The 22,168-nt window shown below is 39.0% G+C and overlaps 1 protein-coding gene across 3 annotated transcripts in view; it reads left to right on the top strand.

Moving 5' to 3' along the window:
- Positions 1-22,168, top strand: part of LOC136858750 (BUD13 homolog) — a 59,463-nt gene that overhangs the window by 16,668 nt on the left and 20,627 nt on the right. For 2 of the 3 annotated variants that reach the window (XM_067138513.2, XM_067138512.2), the window contains exons 2-3: positions 3,717-5,226; positions 14,364-14,518. In XM_067138513.2, coding sequence (XP_066994614.2) covers positions 3,717-5,226; positions 14,364-14,518 — 1,665 coding nt within the window. Of the gene's footprint in view, positions 1-2,822; positions 2,981-3,716; positions 5,227-14,363; positions 14,519-22,168 lie in introns of all 3 variants that reach the window. The other variant, XM_067138514.2, reaches the window with a different exon arrangement.

Genomic DNA, 22,168 nt, shown 5'->3' with positions numbered 1-22,168 from the left:
AGCATCATGTTAGTTTTAGAATTTTTAAAAATATATAAAACAACTTTAGCTTGAGAATTTTATATCTTTATATTGAGTCATTCTCGTCCGCAGTAAGGTACTCCACTGTCTTTCCAGTATAGCACCTACCGGCATCCATTTAGAAATAGCTGACAGGAAAGAGAAGAACAAGGCAATGACATCTCATGCCCATCCTCTGTTTGGACATCAGCCAACATATCAACGTCTCAGATCAAGAAGGAGCTTCTTAAGATCTACTGAGGCACTTGTAGGAACATCATAGCAAGCAAGGGTTCAAGTGGCAGGCTAGAAGTCAACATCTAAAGGAATGACTGGTACCAGATGAACAGCTCCCTCCTGGCTGCATAATGGATTGGAAATCATTTACGTCAGTAGATTGTGTTCGGGTGTCATGGGATGCAAACAAACCTCAAGAAGCAGACCCACAGCCCACTTGTTGCATTGTAGTACATGCCTAGCCAGTTGCAGATTCGTCATCGTTTACGGCTGTTGCCCAGGTGGCAGATTCCGTATCAATTGTGTATCTAATCTTTTCCTAAATGATTTTCAAAGAAGTTGAAAATCTATTGAACATCTTACTTGGTAAATTATTTCAGTCCTTAATTCCTCTTCCTTTAAAAGAGTATTCACCCCCAATTTGTCCTCTTGAATTCCAATTTTATATTACTATGATCTTTCCTGCTTTTAAAAAATCCAGTCTTCATCTACTAATGTCATTCGATACCATCTCTCCACTGACAGCTCGGTACATTCTGCTTATTACATGTTATTAACTTCATATTGGTCCGTGGTGGAGTTTTAGTACTGTATGTAACTCAACCAACAAGTTAAGAAATTCCACCGTTCCATCACTTTGATTATCCTTACTTTAAAAGAAGATTACACACAAAGTACAGATGTCATAGATACACACAGTTAACAATACATTGTTAAGAACATCTTGTCCTGATTGTGGAAAAGGCTTAAGAAACTATGAGTCTTTGAGTCTTGGAGCATGTGACATACCAGTATCTTGTTTGTAAAGGCACATTACTTGTGAAATCCACTTGACCTTTTGTCTTAAAATTCATCTTAATAATCTTCTGAAGAATGAAGAATTATAACTATATACAATTATTCAGGAAAAGATTATTAAAGTGGTGAAAAGGTGGAATTTTTTAACTTGCTAGTTGAAAATGTTTGCATACATTCTGCTTAGTCAAGCTGTTCGTCGTCTTACCAGTACTCCCAAGTCTTCCCACCCCAAAGTTTGCAACATTTCCATAACACTGCTCTTTAGTAGGAAATCATCCAGAAAAAATCATGCTGCTGCTTTGAATCTTTTCCAGATCTCTAATCAAGTAATCCTGGTAATGGTCCTATACACTGGAACTATAATTGGCATCTTACCAGCAACTTATACATTCTCTCCTTTACAACCTTACTACAACCCAATAAGTACCCTCATAAACCATATGAAGAGACCTGTAGACTGTATTTACAACCTTGTTAACCTTTAGAATGCCAAATATGATCTGATTATATTACAGAAAAATGGCCAAAATTGTCAGATACGATCTAATCGTATCATTGGATTTCTTAATTTAGCGTTCTACTTAGAAGGCATATGAGATTGTATCTGTGTCACGACCAAGTAGGAATTTCTTCGTCACGTTCAGTACTTGTGGATGCCATTGTTTGTTTACATTCGATGTGCGCAGAGAGTCAAAGAGTATTAATTTGTTTATATCCATGGCCTTGGGAACAACCGATATGGTCAAAGAAAAGTTATCTTGAACTATCTAGTTGGTCTGACACAGATACAATCTCATCTGCCTTCTAAGTAGAACGTTAAGTTAAGACATCCGACAATACGATTAGATCGTATTTGGCAATTTTGGCCATTTATAATTATTAAACATAAGAAAAAACTTAGGATTCTTTTAAAAGTTTTCCTTTTTTTTTTTAATGTTCCAAGGCACATACTTTTGATAGAACAAACAAAAAAAACAGGCAGATACATCAAATACATATCAATTTATTTTAAAAAGATCATGCATTTTCAGGCAAAATACCTTGGCAATTTATGTATGGGAATCTACAAGAGACCCTGGCACTCTAAAGGTTAATGTGATTACCCCAGTGAAGATCCTTCCGTATATTAACACCTAATTACTTGCAGTGGTCCCTATGAGGTACTTTCACCCCATCAATGCAGTAATTGCCATAGTGTTATCTGTGTATATTTTATTTTTAAATGTATTCTTGTTATTCATATTTTGCTTCTGACACGGTAAATAGACAAACAGTATGATGCTGCTGAATCTACTGGAGCGCAGTGAAACTATATTTATGAGTATTCATTGCTTATGTGACATACTAACAAAACAAAGTAGATTTAAAACAATGATTAAAACTTACACATTAGCTGCAGTTATCCTTAAACAAACTGAAACCCGTACATTTTATTTTTTACTATACCAATTAACATCTTTTATCAATCAATATATTTGGCAGTATTAACATACATGTTTTCTAATACATATCAATGCTTATCTTTTTTCAAATTAAATATTGTATAATTGTTATTGCTTACTTCTGGACATATCTGATATAAATTTTCAATGTTTAACAGAATGTAATGTAGATGTTGTTCTGTAGTTGGAGTTTACTTGCTGTACAGTCCGAGCAGAAAGAAATGATTGGTTAGTTCTTACTGATTATTGTGTTCCTGTTCAAAGTTAAGGTTAAAATTTGAGATTGGCTACAAACCTCATTTTATTATGCATGTAGTTGAATCATATCATGTACTGCTCTTCCAGAGAACAGCTAGCATGTCTACTATATGTTCTGAGGGACTGTTTCCAATGTGAGGGAGGGATTGGTTGAAGGTTGTGGGATACGAGGACTGGTCTTCATCCTAGAGAGAATTTCTTCTTATGTGAATGATGTAATATGTGTAGCTGGAAAATTAAATTGTGTAAGTATATCAGTTATCCCTGAAGATTTTGGTCTTTTTGTTGTTACTTGTTCAGATGTATAGTGCTGTAGAAGTAGATAAGTTATGTTTTACTAATTGAATATTACATATCCATCTAGGTATATTTTCATGTAACCAGTGCATTATGATTGTTAGTATGTGCAGAAAAGAACAGACAGCAAATTATGTCGGGTGTAAAAATTAATCTTCAGAAATGTTCTTTCCATAGGGTATAATATAGTTCGCTTTTATCCAATGCATACTGGATAATATTAAGTGGATTATACTCTCGGGAGTTCACAACCTGAACAGTGGGTATCTTGGGCAGGAAACAGACTTCATTCTGTTTTATTGCCCAGCTTCCTGGTCTCTCCAACAGTCAAGATTGATAACCTTGTAGTTTCTTCGTTGTTCCCTTCCTTGACAATTTATTACCTTTTCGATTTTCTTAACTGTTGTCACTCCTTTTAACTGTGTGCATCATTTTCATGCATTTTATGTTCAAAATATTTGTTGCATATTTCTCCATTTTAGATTCTTGATGAATTATACTGTGTGTAGAATTCTATGTTTTTCTGATTATAATTATTACTCCATCTGTTTAATGAAGGATATTTCTTTTTTTATCATCTTTTAAATGCTTTATCAAACCTTTAAATTGAATAAATATTATTGTTTTGTGAATTAACATTGTTAATAATTTGTAAGAAAATGTATCTCTTTTACACTTTTTCAGGTTTCGCATCATAGATGATGACATCGACTTGAAAAATATGCGTCCATTAGAAGATGGTGAGATTGAACTTTATAGTTTGGCAGAAGACGCTCCGCAAATAGCAGGCATTATTGATGAACGTCCAGATGAATTAAGAACCCTTGAGGAATTTGGGACTAAACGATGGAAAGTTGTTGCTGATGAAAATGGCATTGAAGATATTAAAGTTACAGCCATTAACCACTCATCAAAACCTAATTCAGATGATAGTCGTTCGAACTGTGCAAAACAGAGACAATGTCCTGACACATCACCCGTCAGAAAATCGAGAACTCGTAACAGTCCTAGTGTTTCTTCTTCCTCATCTCCTCCTCGGAGGCAAAAGTCTGATATATCACCTAAAGATAGAGATAACTCAAAAGTGCAGAAAAAGCCAGAGGTCCAGACACAGGATTCAAGAAGAAGAAATATAGATGATTCATCTCCTAGGAAAATAAAAAAGGAGCCTGACTCTGATGAATCCCCTCCGAGAAAATCTAGAAAACAGGAGACTCCACCAAGGAAGATGGAGAAACTCAATAGTATGAATTCTTCTCCTGGAGGGAGAAGTAGAAGGTATGATGCTGATGAATCTCCACCGAGGAAACCAAAAAGGCAGGATGTAAGTAAATCACCAGCTCTAAAAGTAAAAAGGGAGAATGATTCTGATGAATCAGCTTCAAGAAAGCCAAAACAAAAGAGATATGACTCAGACGAGTCACCACCGAGGCGCACGAAAAGACCAGATTCAAATAAATCACCTCCAAGGAGATCAAAGAGAGATTCAGATTCAGATGAATCTCCTCCTAGAAAATACAAAAGAAAAGATTATTCAGATGAGTCACCACCAAGAAAACCACAAAGGCTTAATGAATCTCCTCAAAAATTGAGTAGGAGGGAAGATTCTGATGAATCACCTCCTAGGAAACCCGGAAGAAATGAGTTTGATACTCAAACTAAGTATTCCAAGTCACAAACGTCCTCCAGATCTTCCCATTATAATGAGACTTCAAAGAGGCTTGACAATCATAATCACCGTAAGTACAATAGTTCATCTGTTAGAAGGTCGAGATTTACAGATATAGACAGTTCTACTTCAAAAGATGTAAATAGGCTGGGTTCATCTCGAGGATCCGATTCAGATTTGTCACCATCCAGAAAAATGCAAAGACCAGATTCCTTAAAAAAGAACCATATTTCTCCACATAGGGAATCACTTCGAAGTTCCTCAGGTTCAGGTTCAAAAAGAGATACAAAAGACTACAGCATATCGTCTAAGAAGCATCGGAACCAGTCCGATTCAGACGAATCTCCTCCGCGGAAATTGGGCAAACATAATGACTCCTCTGATGCAAGAGACAATAAAAGTAGGTCCTCAAGAGAATTAACAGAAAGAACACTTGATGGTAGAAAAGCAGGTCTTCAAGATGCTAAAGAACTTAGGAAAGAGATTTCAGAAATGAAAAGGAATGAACGTGAAATTTTTGAAAAGGTTTGTTCAAAAAATGTTACCTCGTACATTTATGTCCCTTTTCTCTTTTTAAATGTCTTTGCGCCTACAGAATATTTTCTCATTGATAATGGCATTTCAATATAACATAAAAGTGTGTTGCTACTTATACTAATCAGCCAGAACATTATGAGCCCCTACCTAATAGCCGGTATGTCCACCTTTGGCACGAATTACAACGGCGACGCGTCTTGGAATGGAAGCAATGATGCCTTGGTAGGTCACTGAAGGGAGTTGGCACCACGTCTGCACACACAAGTCACCTAATTCCTGTAAATTCCGGGGAGGGGCTGGCGATGAGCTCTGACGCCACGCCACGTTCAGTCACATCCCAAATGTGTTCCTCAAACCACTCCATCACACTCCTGGCCTTGTGACATGTCACATTATCTTGTTGAAAAATGCCACTGCCGTTGGGAAACATGATCGTCATGAAGGAGTGTACGTGGTCTGCAACCGGTGTACGATACTTCTTGGCCATCATGGTGCCTTGCACGAGCTCCACTGGACCCATGGATGCCCACATGAATGTTCCCCAGAGCATATTTGAACTGCTGCCAGCTTGTCTCCGTCACGCAGTACAGGTGTCAAGGAGCTGTTCTCCTGAAAGATGACTGATTCACACCCTCCCATCGGCATGATGAAGAAGGTATCGGGATTCATCAGACTATGCAATGATCTGCCACTGCGCCAACGGCCACTGACGATGGTCACGTGCCCATTTCAGTCGTAGTTGCCGAAGTCGTGTTAACATTGGCACATGCATGGGTCGTCAGCTGCGGAGGTTCATCCTTAGGAGTGTTCGGAGCACTGTATGTTCAGGCACACTTGTACTCTGCCCAGGATTAAAGTCTGATGTTAGTTCCACCACAGTTCGCTGCCTGTCCTGTTTTACCAGTCTGCCCAGCCTACAACGTCCGACATTTGTAATGAGGGGGGGCCACCCAATCCCTCGACGTTTGGACTTGGTTTCGCCACATGTTGAAGACACTCACCACAGCACTCTTTGAACACCCGACAAGTCGTGCAGTTTCCGAAATGCTTGTGCCGAGCCTCCGGGCTATCACAATCTGCCCTCGATCAAACTCAGATAGATCGCACGCCTTCTCCATTATGCACACGGACAGCACACTCACTGATTCTACATGTACCGTGCGTGTGTCTGACTAGGAGTCATTCCTTGTCAGGTGACACTGCTATCACCTGGGCGGATTTATATTGATTGTAGTTAAAAATTAAATAACTGGAAAGGAGGTTCAACCTATTCAATACTCAAAGGAAAGAAACGTAGCAATCACATTTCTATTTAAACGGGACCGGTTTCGACTTTAGTCTAGGTCATCATCAGCCATAAAAACATATAAAATGTTTATGAATGTTGGAGGTCAGTTCCACACTCTGTTAGGAACTGACCTCCAACATTCATAAACATTTTATATGTTTAAGGTCGAAACCGGTCCCGTTTAAATAGAAATGTGATTGCTACGTTTCTTTCCTTTGAGTATTGAATAGGTTGAACCTCCTTTCCAGTTATTTAATTTTTAACATCAATAATTTCAATACGGAACAATGAAATTTTTATCTTTAAATATATTGATTGTAGGTAAAGTAAACTCATGTCCTCATCCCGAGGTAGTGCAGCTCTTTTTAAGCACACCTCCAATGGTGATGAGCTGCATGTACCATTTGAACCACATAGCAGACCTCCTGCCACTCTTAAATCTCTGGCAGTACCGGGAATCGAACCTGGGCCTCCGAGGACGGCAGCTAATAACACCCGTTCCGCTACGGAGGCGGATTCGTTTGTAGGTAGATGGTCATAATGTTCTGGCTGAACAACGTAAGTATCATAGATCTTCTTTTCACTGAAATTGTATTAATCTCTAAAATCCTGTTACAAAACTGTTAAGAAAAAAATGATAATCCATTGTTGGTAGTGATGCATCACTTTGTAGGTTTCCATATTCCTCTTGGCTATTGACACATATTTTTGGAATCTTATCCTTCGAATGAGGATAAAATAACTGTATAGCATCTTTTAAATTATTTTATCATTAGATTATAAATGGTGAATGTATTTTCAGATATCTGCATGTATTTGCACCAGTTTCTTTTTGACCCTTGTCGTCATCCAGAAGGCAAGACAGATGTTCTTTTTCTTAGAAATACACTGACTTAGCAAATGTCATGGGATAGTCACCTAATAGCGTGTGGGGCCTCCTCTGGCCCTGCGAACTGCAGTGAGACGCCGTGGAAGTGAGTCAACAAGTCTCTGGTAGTCCTCTGGACGCAGCTGACACCAAATCGTTTGCAGAGCGGCCGCCAATGCTGGTCTGTTCGTGGGTGCAGGATCCATGGCATGGAGCCCGCGTTCCAGGACATCCCAGATATGCTCAATAGGGTTCATATCGGGGCTCGTGTGTGGCCATGGCAGTCGTTGGACCTCCGCTGCATGTTCCTAGAACCATTCCCAGGTGACGTGGGAGCGATGTGGCGGCGTGTTATCATCTTGAAACACCGCAGAACCGCCTGGGCGCTGGAAGGCCAAAAATGGGTGGAGATAGTCTCCGAGCAGCTCAACATACCGCGTACCATTCAAAGTCTCTTCCAGAACAACTAGGGGACCCATTCCATGCCAGGAAAATGCACCCCAGACCATAACAGAGACACCAGTCCCCTGGACCACACCTTCGAGGCAGGCAGGATCCATCTCTTCATGTGGTCTGCGCCATACACGGTGCCTCCCATCGGCATGGTGCAGTTGAAATCGTGATTCGTCCGACCATATCACATTATGCCATTGTTCCAGTGTCCATCCCTGGTGACTGCTGACAAATGTGCGTCGTTGTGCCCGATGCCGTTCAGTTAACAGTGGCACCCGTGTGCGGCGCCGGCCCCCATACCCCATAGAACCCATGTTCCTACGGATTGTCCACTGGGAGACGTGTCTAACATGGCCCGTGTTGAATTGAGCCGTGATTTGTTGCACGGTTGCCCGTCTGTCACTATTGACAATTCGTCTCAGATGTCGCTGGTCACGGTCATCAAGGGTGGCTGGACGGCCCGTCGCTCGTCTGTTGTGGAAGGTGACACCCGCATTAAAACATTCACGATATGCCCTGGACACGGTTGATCGTGTGAAGCCAAATTGCCGCACCACTTCCGAAATCGCACTTCCCATCCGTCGGGCACCGACCACCATACCCCGTTCGAACGGTGTCAGCTCACGACGACGTTCCATGTTACACCTGTCACATGCACTGCCCCTGCTCACAACGTCTCCTATACAACTGCCGCTGGCACAGGGGGCGTGTGGTGCGCAGACAACACACCTGCACATCAGTGCTCCGCTATCCCATGACATTTGCTCAGTCAGTGTATATATGTGTATACTGTCTTTTGTACTTTGCATGAACATTACATATCTGAGAATAAGTTTCGTGTTTGAGGATTATATTATATAGTTCTTGAGATTCTCTCTTGCAGCTTCAGTGATCTGTTTCAAAGAGTTGGCGTTACAAAATGTTTCAGAAGAAAAAAAAATTGATAATCCATTGTTGGTAGTGATGCATCACTTTGTAGATTTCTAATTCCCCTTGGCTATTGATAAAATAACTCTACACAAGCCATTTAAAAGTAATAAAAGTCACTTCTCTATACCTAGTTAATGTGTGCTGTCTATTTTGACATTGATATAGTTGATTAAGAGGCAGATAATTAGGGTTCTACTGAAGATCTAAAAAGGAATTGATCTCAAGCCTTACTAGAAAAGAATTTTTCCAAATCATGAGAACGGTTGTGTTATATGAGTGCTGGTTCTGTCTGTATTGTATTGGGAATTGTTCACAGCTTGAATGAAATATGATTAGTAGCAACAAGGTGCTGGTCAAAACACAAAACTGAATTGCCAAGCACATAGCAAATAGCTTTCCTGCCTAGTAGAGATTAAAGGTGTCGCTCATCACTCCTGCTAGTGTAGTGCAATAAATATTTACTCGCCTATAATACCGCATTTTTATCTTAACTTTCAACTTCAAAAATAGAGAAGGGTATAAAGGGCGACAATTTCCCATAATATAGGTTAGGTTGGCATGCTTTAAAAGCAGAGAAAGGAACATCTAGCATCTTTAAATCAACACACAAAATAGTTATTTAAATCTACACTCCTCTTCTTCTTCATCCATTCCCCCAGATTCTCTCTGGGTAGGGTAGTGTACCAAAGCCCTCCACCTTACTCGATCTTTCCACCACTCCTCTTCTAGTACTTTATTGCTATCGACTCCTCTATTTGCAATACAGTCCACAACAGAGCTCCTCCATCTCATTCTAGGCCGTCCCCTAGGCCTCTTTGCAGTCTCTGTATCCATGAATGTTCTCTTTGGTATTCTCTCCCCTGGCATTCTCGTCATGTCCAAACCACTTTAGCTTTGCTATATCAATCTCTTCTTCAAGTTTGTTTATGTAAAAAGTTTTATTAGCAACGTTAAACAGTTTTGTACCTGCCTGCTTCTTCATTACCACAGCTGACTAGTCACATGACTAAATACTGCATAGTACTGCACTGAGTCTTGCAACAAAGCTGTGAAATTCATTGGTGTAATCTGATGGAAGCCAGTGCAACAGTGACATCCTTCTTCGCAAACTTAGTCCATTCTGGCACATAAAGCATTCTGACCATCTTCTGCGTGCTTTAAAATCTTGCTGCGCAATACCAAACTTCTCCCAATTTCACACTTTAAACTGCATCATTTCGCGATTAACCCACTCCAGATCTTCTATGTGCACATTTTCATATTTTTCTTTATTCACACTGCAGAAGAAATTAGATGTTGTTTTTCTTGTTTTGTTTTTCCAATAATAATTGTTTCTGGTTATGCCAATAACGAACCATACACGGCTGCGCTTCGTATTTATGACTCACTGCTCTCAGTCCACTTTCTGGAGCATATTCTAACACATTCAACTTGAAGGATGTTGTAAAACTTGTTCTCTTGCTCATTTTCACTTCTGCTTCTGTACTGGATGCTTCCTAATTACACACTACATGCTGCCATATGGGAAGCAGAACTCGAAAGCTGGAAGGGCATTGAGAAATTGAGGGATGGGGGAGCGAGTAGCCAAGACCAATGCACGGGTGGTGCAAAAGTGTGAGTTATACTGTTAACTGAAATGTGGCATTTGCTCCCTGGTCGCTTGAAAGATTTTTTTGTAATATTTGTTTTGATTCCTTTTTTTCTCAATATAGTCAAAAATTAAAGGGGGTGTTATAGGCAAGTAAATACGATAGTTAAGTCAGAGAACAAGCCTGCAGCTAGAAAAAACAAAGACTCATAAATGTAAGACTTGAACTAGATTCATTGGTGGTCAAAATTACCAGTATTTGAATAGTTGTGTATGTCAATTTAAAATCTATTACAGGCTCAGTATACCAGCCCATTCAGTTATCCCATTCATTCGATAGGTGATCAGACTGCAAATAGTTGCCTTGTGTGTGTGAGTCATGTGTGTTACTAGAATTGCAGTAGAAGTCTGCTATAGCAAGTACGGCATATAGCTAGAACCTTGTTACAATGTCAGCTTTCGTCTGTCCCTTCAAAATTCCTATATTAAACTGTGTGTTATCCTTCGGTTACAGCGAGAGCCCTATCGCTGGCGCATCCGTTATTACAAGCGATTAAGCGTGCGCGATTTCTTCCATTGCTAATATTTATACACCCAGCCATTGTATTGCATGTGATTGATCATCTTTGATATTGTGTACTTGTAATATTTGTTTTGATTCCTTTTTTTCTCAATATAGTCAAAAATTAAAGGGGGTGTTATAGGCAAGTAAATACGATAGTTAAGTCAGAGAACAAGCCTGCAGCTAGAAAAAACAAAGACTCATAAATGTAAGAGTCTGGACAGACTTGAACTAGATTCATTGGTGGTCAAAATTACCAGTATTTGAATAGTTGTGTATGTCAATTTAAAATCTATTACAGGCTCAGTATACCAGCCCATTCAGTTATCCCATTCACTCGATAGGTGATCAGACTGCAAATAGTTGCCTTGTGTGTGTGAGTCATGTGTGTTACTAGAATTGCAGTAGAAGTCTGCTATAGCAAGTACGGCATATAGCGAGAACCTTGTTACAATGTCAGCTTTCGTCTGTCCCTTCAAAATTCCTATATTAAACTGTGTTTTATCCTTCGGTTACAGCGAGAGCCCTATCGCTGGCGCATCCGTTATTACAAGCGATTAAGCGTGCGCGATTTCTTCCATTGCTAATATTTATACACCCAGCCATTGTATTGCATGTGATTGATCATCTTTGATTTTGTGTACTTGTAATATTTGTTTTGATTCCTTTTTTTCTCAATATAGTCAAAAATTAAAGGGGGTGTTATAGGCAAGTAAATACGATAGTTAAGTCAGAGAACAAGCCTGCAGCTAGAAAAAACAAAGACTCATAAATGTAAGAGTCTGGACAGACTTGAACTAGATTCATTGGTGGTCAAAATTACCAGTATTTGAATAGTTGTGTATGTCAATTTAAAATCTATTACAGGCTCAGTATACCAGCCCATTCAGTTATCCCATTCATTCGATAGGTGATCAGACTGCAAATAGTTGCCTTGTGTGTGTGAGTCATGTGTGTTACTAGAATTGCAGTAGAAGTCTGCTATAGCAAGTACGGCATATAGCTAGAACCTTGTTACAATGTCAGCTTTCGTCTGTCCCTTCAAAATTCCTATATTAAACTGTGTGTTATCCTTCGGTTACAGCGAGAGCCCTATCGCTGGCGCATCCGTTATTACAAGCGATTAAGCGTGCGCGATTTCTTCCATTGCTAATATTTATACACCCAGCCATTGTATTGCATGTGATTGATCATCTTTGATATTGTGTACTTGTAATATTTGTTTTGATTCCTTTTTTTCTCAATATAGTCAAAAATTAAAGGGGGTGTTATAGGCAAGTAAATACGATAGTTAAGTCAGAGAACAAGCCTGCAGCTAGAAAAAACAAAGACTCATAAATGTAAGAGTCTGGACAGACTTGAACTAGATTCATTGGTGGTCAAAATTACCAGTATTTGAATAGTTGTGTATGTAAATTTAAAATCTATTACAGGCTCAGTATACCAGCCCATTCAGTTATCCCATTCACTCGATAGGTGATCAGACTGCAAATAGTTGCCTTGTGTGTGTGAGTCATGTGTGTTACTAGAATTGCAGTAGAAGTCTGCTATAGCAAGTACGGCATATAGCGAGAACCTTGTTACAATGTCAGCTTTCGTCTGTCCCTTCAAAATTCCTATATTAAACTGTGTTTTATCCTTCGGTTACAGCGAGAGCCCTATCGCTGGCGCATCCGTTATTACAAGCGATTAAGCGTGCGCGATTTCTTCCATTGCTAATATTTATACACCAAGCCATTGTATTGCATGTGATCGATCATCTTTGATATTGTGTACTTGACAGCTCTCTCATCAACATTCGAAGGCGATGTCGGAGTCGATTAGTAATACCCGTCGACTGACTTCTGTTCCATAAAGAAAAATGGAAATGAAAGAGGGGAACACGTTTTCGTAATAAATGTATAAATAATGTGTCCGATAGCAGTTGTTAACCCGTTAAAAATAAAGGCTGAAATAAACAATCACTTAATGTTAATGCTAAATACTGTAAGTAAGAATGGGATACACCTCAAAATATAGCAGTGTGCATCATTGATTTCAGAGGTTAGTTTATATTTTCTCGCTTCTTGTTAAATTTCGGAAAGGCTATTATCATGCAAATTTATAGTGAGAAGGTTATTATTTCTCTATTTGAATAAGAAAACTTAAACATTTGCCACAAAATTGCGATCGATCATCGAACTATCATTTTCTCGCTATGTACACTTGTGAGCTCTCTCGTCGACATTCAAAGGAGATGTGGGAGTCTATTAGTAATACCCATCGACTGCTGTTCTCTATAAGAAAATTCAAAGTGAAAGAGGATAACACGTTTTCATAATAAATGCATAAATAACGTGGTCGATAGTGGTTGTTAACTCGTTAGAAATAAAGGCTGAAGTAAACGATGGCTTAATTTTAATGTTATATACTGAAATGTAGTAAGAATGTGATACTCCAAGAAATGGCAGAATACATCACTGATTTCAGAGGATAGTTTATATTTTCTCATGTCTTGTAAATTTGTAGCGAGGAGGTTATCTTTTGTACGTGCACTTGAAATATTTTTTCATGATACATATACAGTTAGGTTAAGTGACTCTGTTTGAAGAAGAAAACTGAAACGTTTGCCACAGAGGCCTGTGGAGTGATACTCTGTTTTTTTTTTTTTTTTTTTTTTTTTTTTTTTTTTTTTTCAGAATTAAATTATACATACAGTTTCACGTAGTATCAGATTTCGAAAAGTGTGGATGTCATTCGTGAAAACACAAGATTTTAACAAACTGATTGCCGTTTCATACCAATTTTAATGTGTGTGGCATTTTCCCGGACTTTACGAAAAATCTGATATAACTACAATCCGCTAGAGCACGTACATTTTTCGCTGTTATGAATTCTCGCTATAACGGATTTCTACTGTATATGCAGTGATGGTGCAAAGAAGGCCGTAGAGTAAAAAATATGCTTTAAGTTCATTTCATTCAAACACTTATTGAACAGAGTGCTGGAACAGGAAGCTTTGAAAGGGTCTGAATTTTGAAATATTGAGCAAGACCCATGTCTTGAATTTCAAGAAGTCTATACGTCACTTTGCACTGGTGTAACACCTATCATAACGCAGACTAACGCAGAACTCACACATGGGTTTGAATCATATGTAAGTTTCTTCATTTAGAGAAAAATGCTAATGTTTCTGCCACAGTTTGTCACATACTTTGGAAATAGGCCTATATGACTAATGCACAAGATTCTGAAACTTTCTAGTGTTTGGTATAACTTAATTAAAAATAAATGCATATATCAGTATACCTTAGGATGTAACCAACAGTTCTCCCTTAAGGCTTGAGATGCAGTTGTCTTTAACCAATCCAATTCATCTAACCTCACAAGACTTCAAAATGTGTAGTAATATAGACCAGGAAATAATTGTCTATTTATGATTCTATTGTTTGTGTAGATGGACCCATCTGTATCAGGAAAGGGAGCAGCCCCTATCGTGCGAGATCGAAAAACTGGGAAACGAAGAGACTTGGAACAAGAAGCTAAAGAAAAACAAGAGCAAGATAAAAAGAAGGCTGAGCACGATTCTAAATATACAAAATGGGGACGAGGGTAAGTTGTCTTGAAAATTACTGTCTAGTAATAGTGAGAATTTTTACAATACAATTTCTTCAAAAAATTAATTTTGAAACTATTATTTAAGAAGTGAGTAATGGAAAGGAAAACACACGTGATAAATCAAGCAATATATCGAAAGATAGGAATACACATACTGCATTTACTTGCATATATCTCACATCATCATCATCAGTGTCCCACTTCAGTCGCCCGGGTGTGGTTAGCAAGCCTCCTCACACTATTCTCAAAATTTGAGCTTAAAAAATCGGATACCATATATATATAGGAATTTACTAAATTGAACTTGATTAGAATTAAAATACTTTTCAAAAAGAAATAAAGTCTTACAATTTTGCATAACAGATTGCATTTTATTATGTTCCAAAACATGTTCAATATTAACAAAAGTATTTAAAGTTTGTAGGATTCCATTTGTAGCTGAATATATTCCCCTGCCGTTTCCACTTCCATTTCACTGAACAGAAAAAAGAAAATGTTGGGACTACTACCAGCACTTATCATATAATATTTACAGTTATACCTGACACAGTTTATTGAGTATTAACGTAGTTCTTTTAACTCTTTCGCTGCGCTATTTTTAAACAGAACACTTACAGAAAAATGTAATTTTTTCGTATTTTCCAAATGAACTGAAATTTAATTTTTGTTAAAGGTTAGTGATATTCAACACCATTGCACCATTTTTAACTCAACTTTGGCAAACTAGCAGTGACATTTGACCTTGAAACACACATTACTGTGATACATCTCCAAACATGGAACTGGACACATTTCAGGCTGCCCTGGGTAATTCTTACAAAAGAATTCTGTCTGTTTTCTCTTGCACAGTCCCTTTCCTTTCTCTGAATATTTTGCTGGTAATATGGAACAAACAACACAATTAGGTTTGTGACTCTTGTCCTGCTGCTCCCTAAGAAAGTGCGTCTCCGTCAGGCGCGCTTGAGGTATGTAATCAGAAGGTCTTCCTCGTTTCGCCGGTGGACTGCGCTGATACTCTCGAAGAAGTCCGATTATGACAGAATTTCTGAAGTCAGGAGCACTAATTGCCCTTTTTTGAAGCTTATTGTACAATATTCTTCCTCTCATTAATGAATTTTCAATGCCATCACTAATATCCCGCTAGTCCGAAACAAAATGATCTTCCTCGTTGGCACTTTCTTCCGAACAATCACTATGCACATCATCACTTGTTTCATTGTTCAAATTTACTGAACAGACTGAATCAGAATCGGCCACTTAAAGATTGAAGATTTTGTCACTGTCATTACTAATGTTTTTCCGCTCACTCATAGCTGCTGAGTGAAGCCTGCTATCGGCCAGACAGCTGACAGGAATGTTGGCGGGTGGGCGGGTGAAAGATAACAAGTAAACATAGGTCCAGTATTCGCCGCAACGTTTTCAAACAATGCGTAGTACATAGTCAATACATGACAATAGATGTTTGTATTATTAAATGCGCCTTTATTAAAGAAGCGCGTGGAAAATATAGCAGGAAAGTACCAAGTCGACAAAAGTCGACTTCCGCAGCGAATGCTATAGGAAAGTAAGTCGACAAAAGTCGACTTCCGCAGCGAAAGAGTTAAACAACCTATAAACATTGGCTCACCTACCATCACATTAAATTCTTGGCCAGTGGCACAATTACCTTGTTTCTCCAAAAATTGAATCACTCAACTTTTAAAACTTGCTGTAAAACTTTAACACTTCTCCATAACTCCCCTATAAGTGAAGTCACGCTGGAAAGCAAATTACGGTATGGTAAGACATTATAGTTGGTCCGTTATTGGACCTATATTGGTATTATAAATTTACTCATTTGGAACAAATATTTCAGGTTCCATCTTTATCATGGTAACACATTGAACTCAATTTTATACCTTATGTCTTGCACATACCTATGCAGTGAGTTTCTCTCATCGGTTAGCCGGCAGGCATACCCAGCTTATCTGCCTCCTGTTGACTCAACACTCCCCACTCCGCGGCATAACAACGACAGCACTTTGCTCACTTTATCTGTGCATGACATGAGATAACAACTGAAATTAAGAATTAAGAAAATTAGTAATTAAGAATTGCAAAAATAAGCTCGTACCTTATGACAGGAGATGTTGGAAATGTTCTGCTCCTGCATCCACACATTTCAATTTTAACATTTTTGTAGCCCACCATGCTGAGCTCTTCGAAACCACGGCTTCTTGTCCAAGTCGTCTTAGGGTTTTTGAAGGTGTATGTTCTAATCTTTCTGTGATTTCATTTGCTTTTTTCCTCGTTAAATACATGTTTTATAACACTGTGCTTCTTATCGAGTAAAGAACCAGTTCCTCTCAATTTGTTTATGAGTCTTTGCACGGTCTCTCTATGTGGAAGGCGTACACCTGGAAATTGTGTTACAAATCGCCTAACAACTTCCCTGCAAGGCTCTGTTTTCACATAATTATCGTACATAAAATACCCTTTCCTCTACTATGTACACATGTGAAGGCATTATGAGAATTGTACCCTGAAGTAACACTTCACAACTCAAGAACAGTTGAAGCGACAGATCAACACTTAATACACATTCTAACCATGGACCTGAACTGCAAAGTGCGGGCATTCCCGTGCAGTCGCTGTGCTGTGTAACGAGGAGTGATGAGTCAATGCGAGGCAGATAAGCTGGGCGCACCTGCCGGCCAACCGATGAGAGAAACTCACTGCACTAATATACTGAAATTACAGCTAGTTCAGCAGTGTCACATTCCATCTAGCTCATTAGTACAGGGAATATCCTAGGATCCAGAATTATTTAACTGCCTCTCACCTAACAAGGGGAGGTAGCTGCTGTGACTAAGATAAGGGGAGGATTACAGGAGACAGTTCGACCTCTCCTCATCGTCCCAGTTCTCGTATATTCTTCTCAGCCCCGACAAGGTTGTTTCTGCTTCCCAGCTTCATCAGGACAGGAAACACTCATTGAGGATTCATCTGAACAGATCTTCAGTCTTGATATGGGAAGTGTAGGGTAATAAGAAAGCGATAAATGGATGAAAAGAGAAGAGACAAGAAGATAAAGGTGGTAAAAGGCTAGGAACATCATCTTCTACTTGAAGATAACAGAGGTAGAAATTATCTTTGTCTAATGGTGTTTTTATGTTTGTCCTTGTCTCCTCTTTCTGTCGCACCCTCCCCACACACTTCCCTGTCATTCTCTGTTAAGTGCTTCCAGTGAACATGCATTCAACACTATTAGGCAGTGTAAAACCTCATGAAGACGTTTCTGCAGAGGAAACAAAACAGAACATGTTAAGCGAGGAAATGTACTACTGAATATATGAATAAAAACTATCTAACAGGGATATGGAGAAACGCTAGATATGATTTTTTTCCAACGTGAGGGCATTTTACATTGTGTATCCACGGGTGCAGTGAAAACTATACCTACCATTTCTAAAGATGAGGAAAGTAGTAAAAAGTGTGAAAAACACGAGAGAACAAATACAAAAACCTTTTCCGCTGGGGCTTATTAAATAACAAGTGCACTGATAGGTATGAAAAACAACAAATATGAAAACATGTGCACAGGGACCAATAAAAATATCAGAGTATTATTGCAGATTACACTCTTTCTGAAACAAATGTTAGTTCAAGCCTTTTAGTTCGGAGCAGTGGGTTATTTTCTGGTCACACTCTTAGACATTGAATTGGAGATTATACTCAACCATGTGCGACTGGGAGGAATGACTTTGGCCGCCATTTGAACAAACTTAGACAAACTCGAGTGATTGAGTTGAAACTCGAAGGTGCTAGTTCAACATTTGCGACCTCTGCCATAGGCAACGCCTCTGTGCTCTTTAAGATGCGGACACCAGTCCACTTTCTGACAGATTTTAATTTTGTCTTCATTAGTAAGGAATTTTACTACTTTTTCGGTATCCATAACCAGGCTATCTCAAGAAAAATATGCACCACGCTAGTCAGTTTCACACGATTTTGTTCCTAATCCAGATATAGGCTACCATGTCATACAACAAATATTTGCTACACTTCACTGTACCACTCAACACAAAATAAATTTCTAACTTCTGAATGGAATGCGAAATACAAGCTTAAATAGGCTCATTGTGTTATTCAACAATCTCGCTGCTAACTGGCAAGCAAAACTGAACATTCCTGAGGCTATCTGCTTTCTCCCCAAACGTGCAACTTATCCTGTGAAGTTCTTGAATTTAAAGCTTTTTTTTATTCACACAACTTTGGTGGTGGCTCTTACCCGAGTTGGAAATTATGTTTCTTTCACAAGGGATGACAAATAACATTTTTCAGAGCTAGGAAAAATTTGATCATATTGTAATGGTTATAGCGTCCACCATGCCAACTTGGTATGGGTTGGTGACTTCACCATATCGGCCCACCCACTTACTCTTCAACCGCGCCAATCACGAACAAGGCTTCGGTGCTAGACCGGGCCCCCTCTCGCTTCGACCCATGGTGGCATGGTATAGGACTACAGAAATTACGAGAGGATTAACCGGGAGTCTTCCATCTCGCAAGGTTCGTGGATACATCCAGCATCCGGACTGTTCTGGAATGATTGGCGCAGATATATAAGACATTTGTGATTTGCCTGAGTTGGAGTTGGTGTAGTTCAGTATTGAGGTCAGTGAGTGACTGCTAGTGCTGTGAAGTGCGTGGACTGACGGCGAAAGAGGGACCGTGAGGCTGTGCGACGGACCTTGTGTGTGAATGTAAAGCTGTGTAGGTGCGCACGAACTGCGTAGTGTGAAATACAATGTACACTGCCCTAGGGTGCAAGTGCGTGTGACGTGTGTTTTTGTCATAGGTTACGAATGTCATTATGGCCCGTATTGACAATTGATCACTATCATAAGCTTAATATAGTGTCTTATATAATTGGTACTATTTCGACCCCACATACATTGGGTCATCTTCAGCCATGATCCAATTGGAAAACATGCTCACACACACCCAATAATAAAGAAAACAATCTGGTATGTAGCAATTTACAATCCAAGTTTAAAACATCGATGAAGTCCGACAACACATCCAAAATTGAAACCATATGACACATCAAAACTGCTTTCCCAGCCAACTCCCAGATCAACTCAGGAACGTTTGGTTGCTGTAGGAGCAACAAGATAGTTCGGCATCAGCCACAGCAGTTTTAATGTGTCATTTGGTTTCAATTTTTGATGTGTTGTCGGACTTCACCAATGTTTTAAACTTGGATTTTTAATTGAGACATACCAGATGTATTGTTTTTGTTATTGGGTATATTGTGAGCATATGTTTCCCAGTTGTATCGTGGCTGGGTGTGGGGTCGAAACTAGTACCAGTTATATAGGACACTATATTAAGCTAATGGTGTTGAATAGGTGGATCTTTCTCTACCCTTTGATAGTCCAAACGTTTGTCGGTGGAGTTTGTTTTCACCCTGTATGTATGTATGTATGTATGTATGTATGTATGTATGTATGTATGTATGTATGTATGTAGGGTAGAAGAAGAAAATGTGTTATATGGACATGGATCCGGAAATGCTTTATTTCCATGTTGGAACTCATTTTTTCCAACTCAACATAGTACTGTACATTGATCATGGGAAACACAAAAACAGAACACAGGTTTTCTTTTTATCCTGTACTTCTCACATCGAGTCTGTCAAGGTGCCTCCTCAATGAGTGTTGATGCCCGCCTCCTTGGTGATGCTGGGACACAGAAATGAGCTGCTCGAGGTCTAAGAAGAAGTAATTGATGTAAAAGAACTGGGTTTGAAAAGAAGAGCCCATCTATTTGAAGATGGCAGTGCATGTCCTTGTCTCCTTTTTCTATCGCTCCCTCTTCCCACGCTGACCTGTCAATCACTCATTACTGATCTGCATTTAGGGCAGTTGCCCAGGTAGCAGATTCGCTATCTGTTGTTTTCCTAGCCTTTTCTTACATCATTTCAAAGAAATTGGAAATTTATTGAACATCTCCCTTGGTAAGTTATTCCAGTCTCTTAACTCCTCTTCCTATAAACAAACATTTGCCCGAATTTGTTCTCTTGAATTCCAAGTTTATCTTCATATTTTTATTTTAAAGACACCACTCAAACTTATTCGTCTACTGATGTCATACCACATCATCTCTGCACTGACAGCTCAGAACATACCACTCAGTCGAGCAGCTCGTCTCCTTTCTCCCAAGTCTTCCCAGCCCAAACTTTGCAACATTTTTGTAACGCTACTCTTTTGTCAGAAATTGCCCAGAAACAAATCGAGCTGCTTTTCTTCAGATTTTTTTTTTCCCTCCAGTTCTTGAATCAAGTAATCCTGGTGACCGGGCAAGTTGGCTGTGTGGTCAGGGGCACGCGGCTGTGAGCTTGCATTTGGGAGATTGTGGGTTCAAATCCCACTGTCGGCAGCCCTGAAGATGGTTTTCTGCGGTTTCTCATTTTCACACCAGGCAAATGCTGGGGCTGTACCTTAAGTCCACGGCCACTTCCTTCCAACTCCAAGGCCTTTCCTATCCAATCGTCGCCATAAGACCTATCTGTGTTGGTGCGACGTAAAGCAACTAGCAAAAAAAAATCCTGGTGAGGGTCCCATAAACTGGAACCATACTCTTACCAGAGACTTATAATGCCCTCTTCTTTACATCCTTACTACATTGTATTCATCCAGTTGTGTGTTCCAACCATCATAGTCTGACAAAATTAAATAATTTCATGTTTTTAACGTTTTCATTTCAGTATTCATTACTTTTAAGAAATTGAATCATTGAAAAATACTTCAGAACATGTATCTTGTATAATAACAGGAAACGCATTGTGAAAATAAGATTATTAGCATTGTCATAGAGCAGCTAGAAGTGGCTTCAATCAATCAGTCATTCCGACTTCTCAGCCTCTCAGTACCTTTCTCTTAGACCTGTAAAACTGTTTGACTCTTAGGCCCATATTCACCAATGTTGCTGTTATCTTAAATTTCCAAAACTCGGATAATGTCATTATCTTAGATAAGTCTTACTTCCATACTCACTACAGAATTTATTATCGGTTCACCAAAACTAAGTTTTCGTTTCAATCGCAAATTTTTCACACGGCAGCACGGAAAACAAATGACTGTGCTGCCGCCACTATCGAAATGTAAACAAGTTTTTTATTCCATTCGGGCTTTGCAAATAATTTCCAAAAAGTATGTCCACCCTTGAGTAGAAACGAAGAAAGGAGCTAATATGACTTTCCAAGAGAGTGAATTGTTATTGAATTTGGTGGCAGAGAGCATTAATAACATAGAGAATAAGAAAAATTATAGCCTATACAGTGTATATTTCACTAAAAAAAATAAGACAGTATTCCTCAGTTCATTAACCCTTTCAAGGTCGGGTTTTCTAAACGCTCACATACCCCACAATTTAGGTTTTTACAGGCACATAAATAAATCTCTCTATAAGTAGCAAAACACACTCATTGGACATTATATTCACAAAAATGGATAAAATACAGATGAATGAAATGAAAAACAACAATATCACACAATTTACCTGCTTAAAAGTTTTTTTGTATGATATTCCTCAAAGCACGGGGCTGAGCACAAACCAATATTCTTCCAAGGTATGTTTGTTTACATGACCCATTAATAC

This window comes from Anabrus simplex, chromosome 1 (genome assembly GCF_040414725.1).
Source record: "Anabrus simplex isolate iqAnaSimp1 chromosome 1, ASM4041472v1, whole genome shotgun sequence".
In the NCBI taxonomy this organism is placed as follows: domain Eukaryota; kingdom Metazoa; phylum Arthropoda; class Insecta; order Orthoptera; family Tettigoniidae; genus Anabrus; species Anabrus simplex.
The sequence above is the reverse complement of the archived record's forward strand: the minus strand, read 5'-3'. Positions and strand labels throughout refer to the sequence as shown.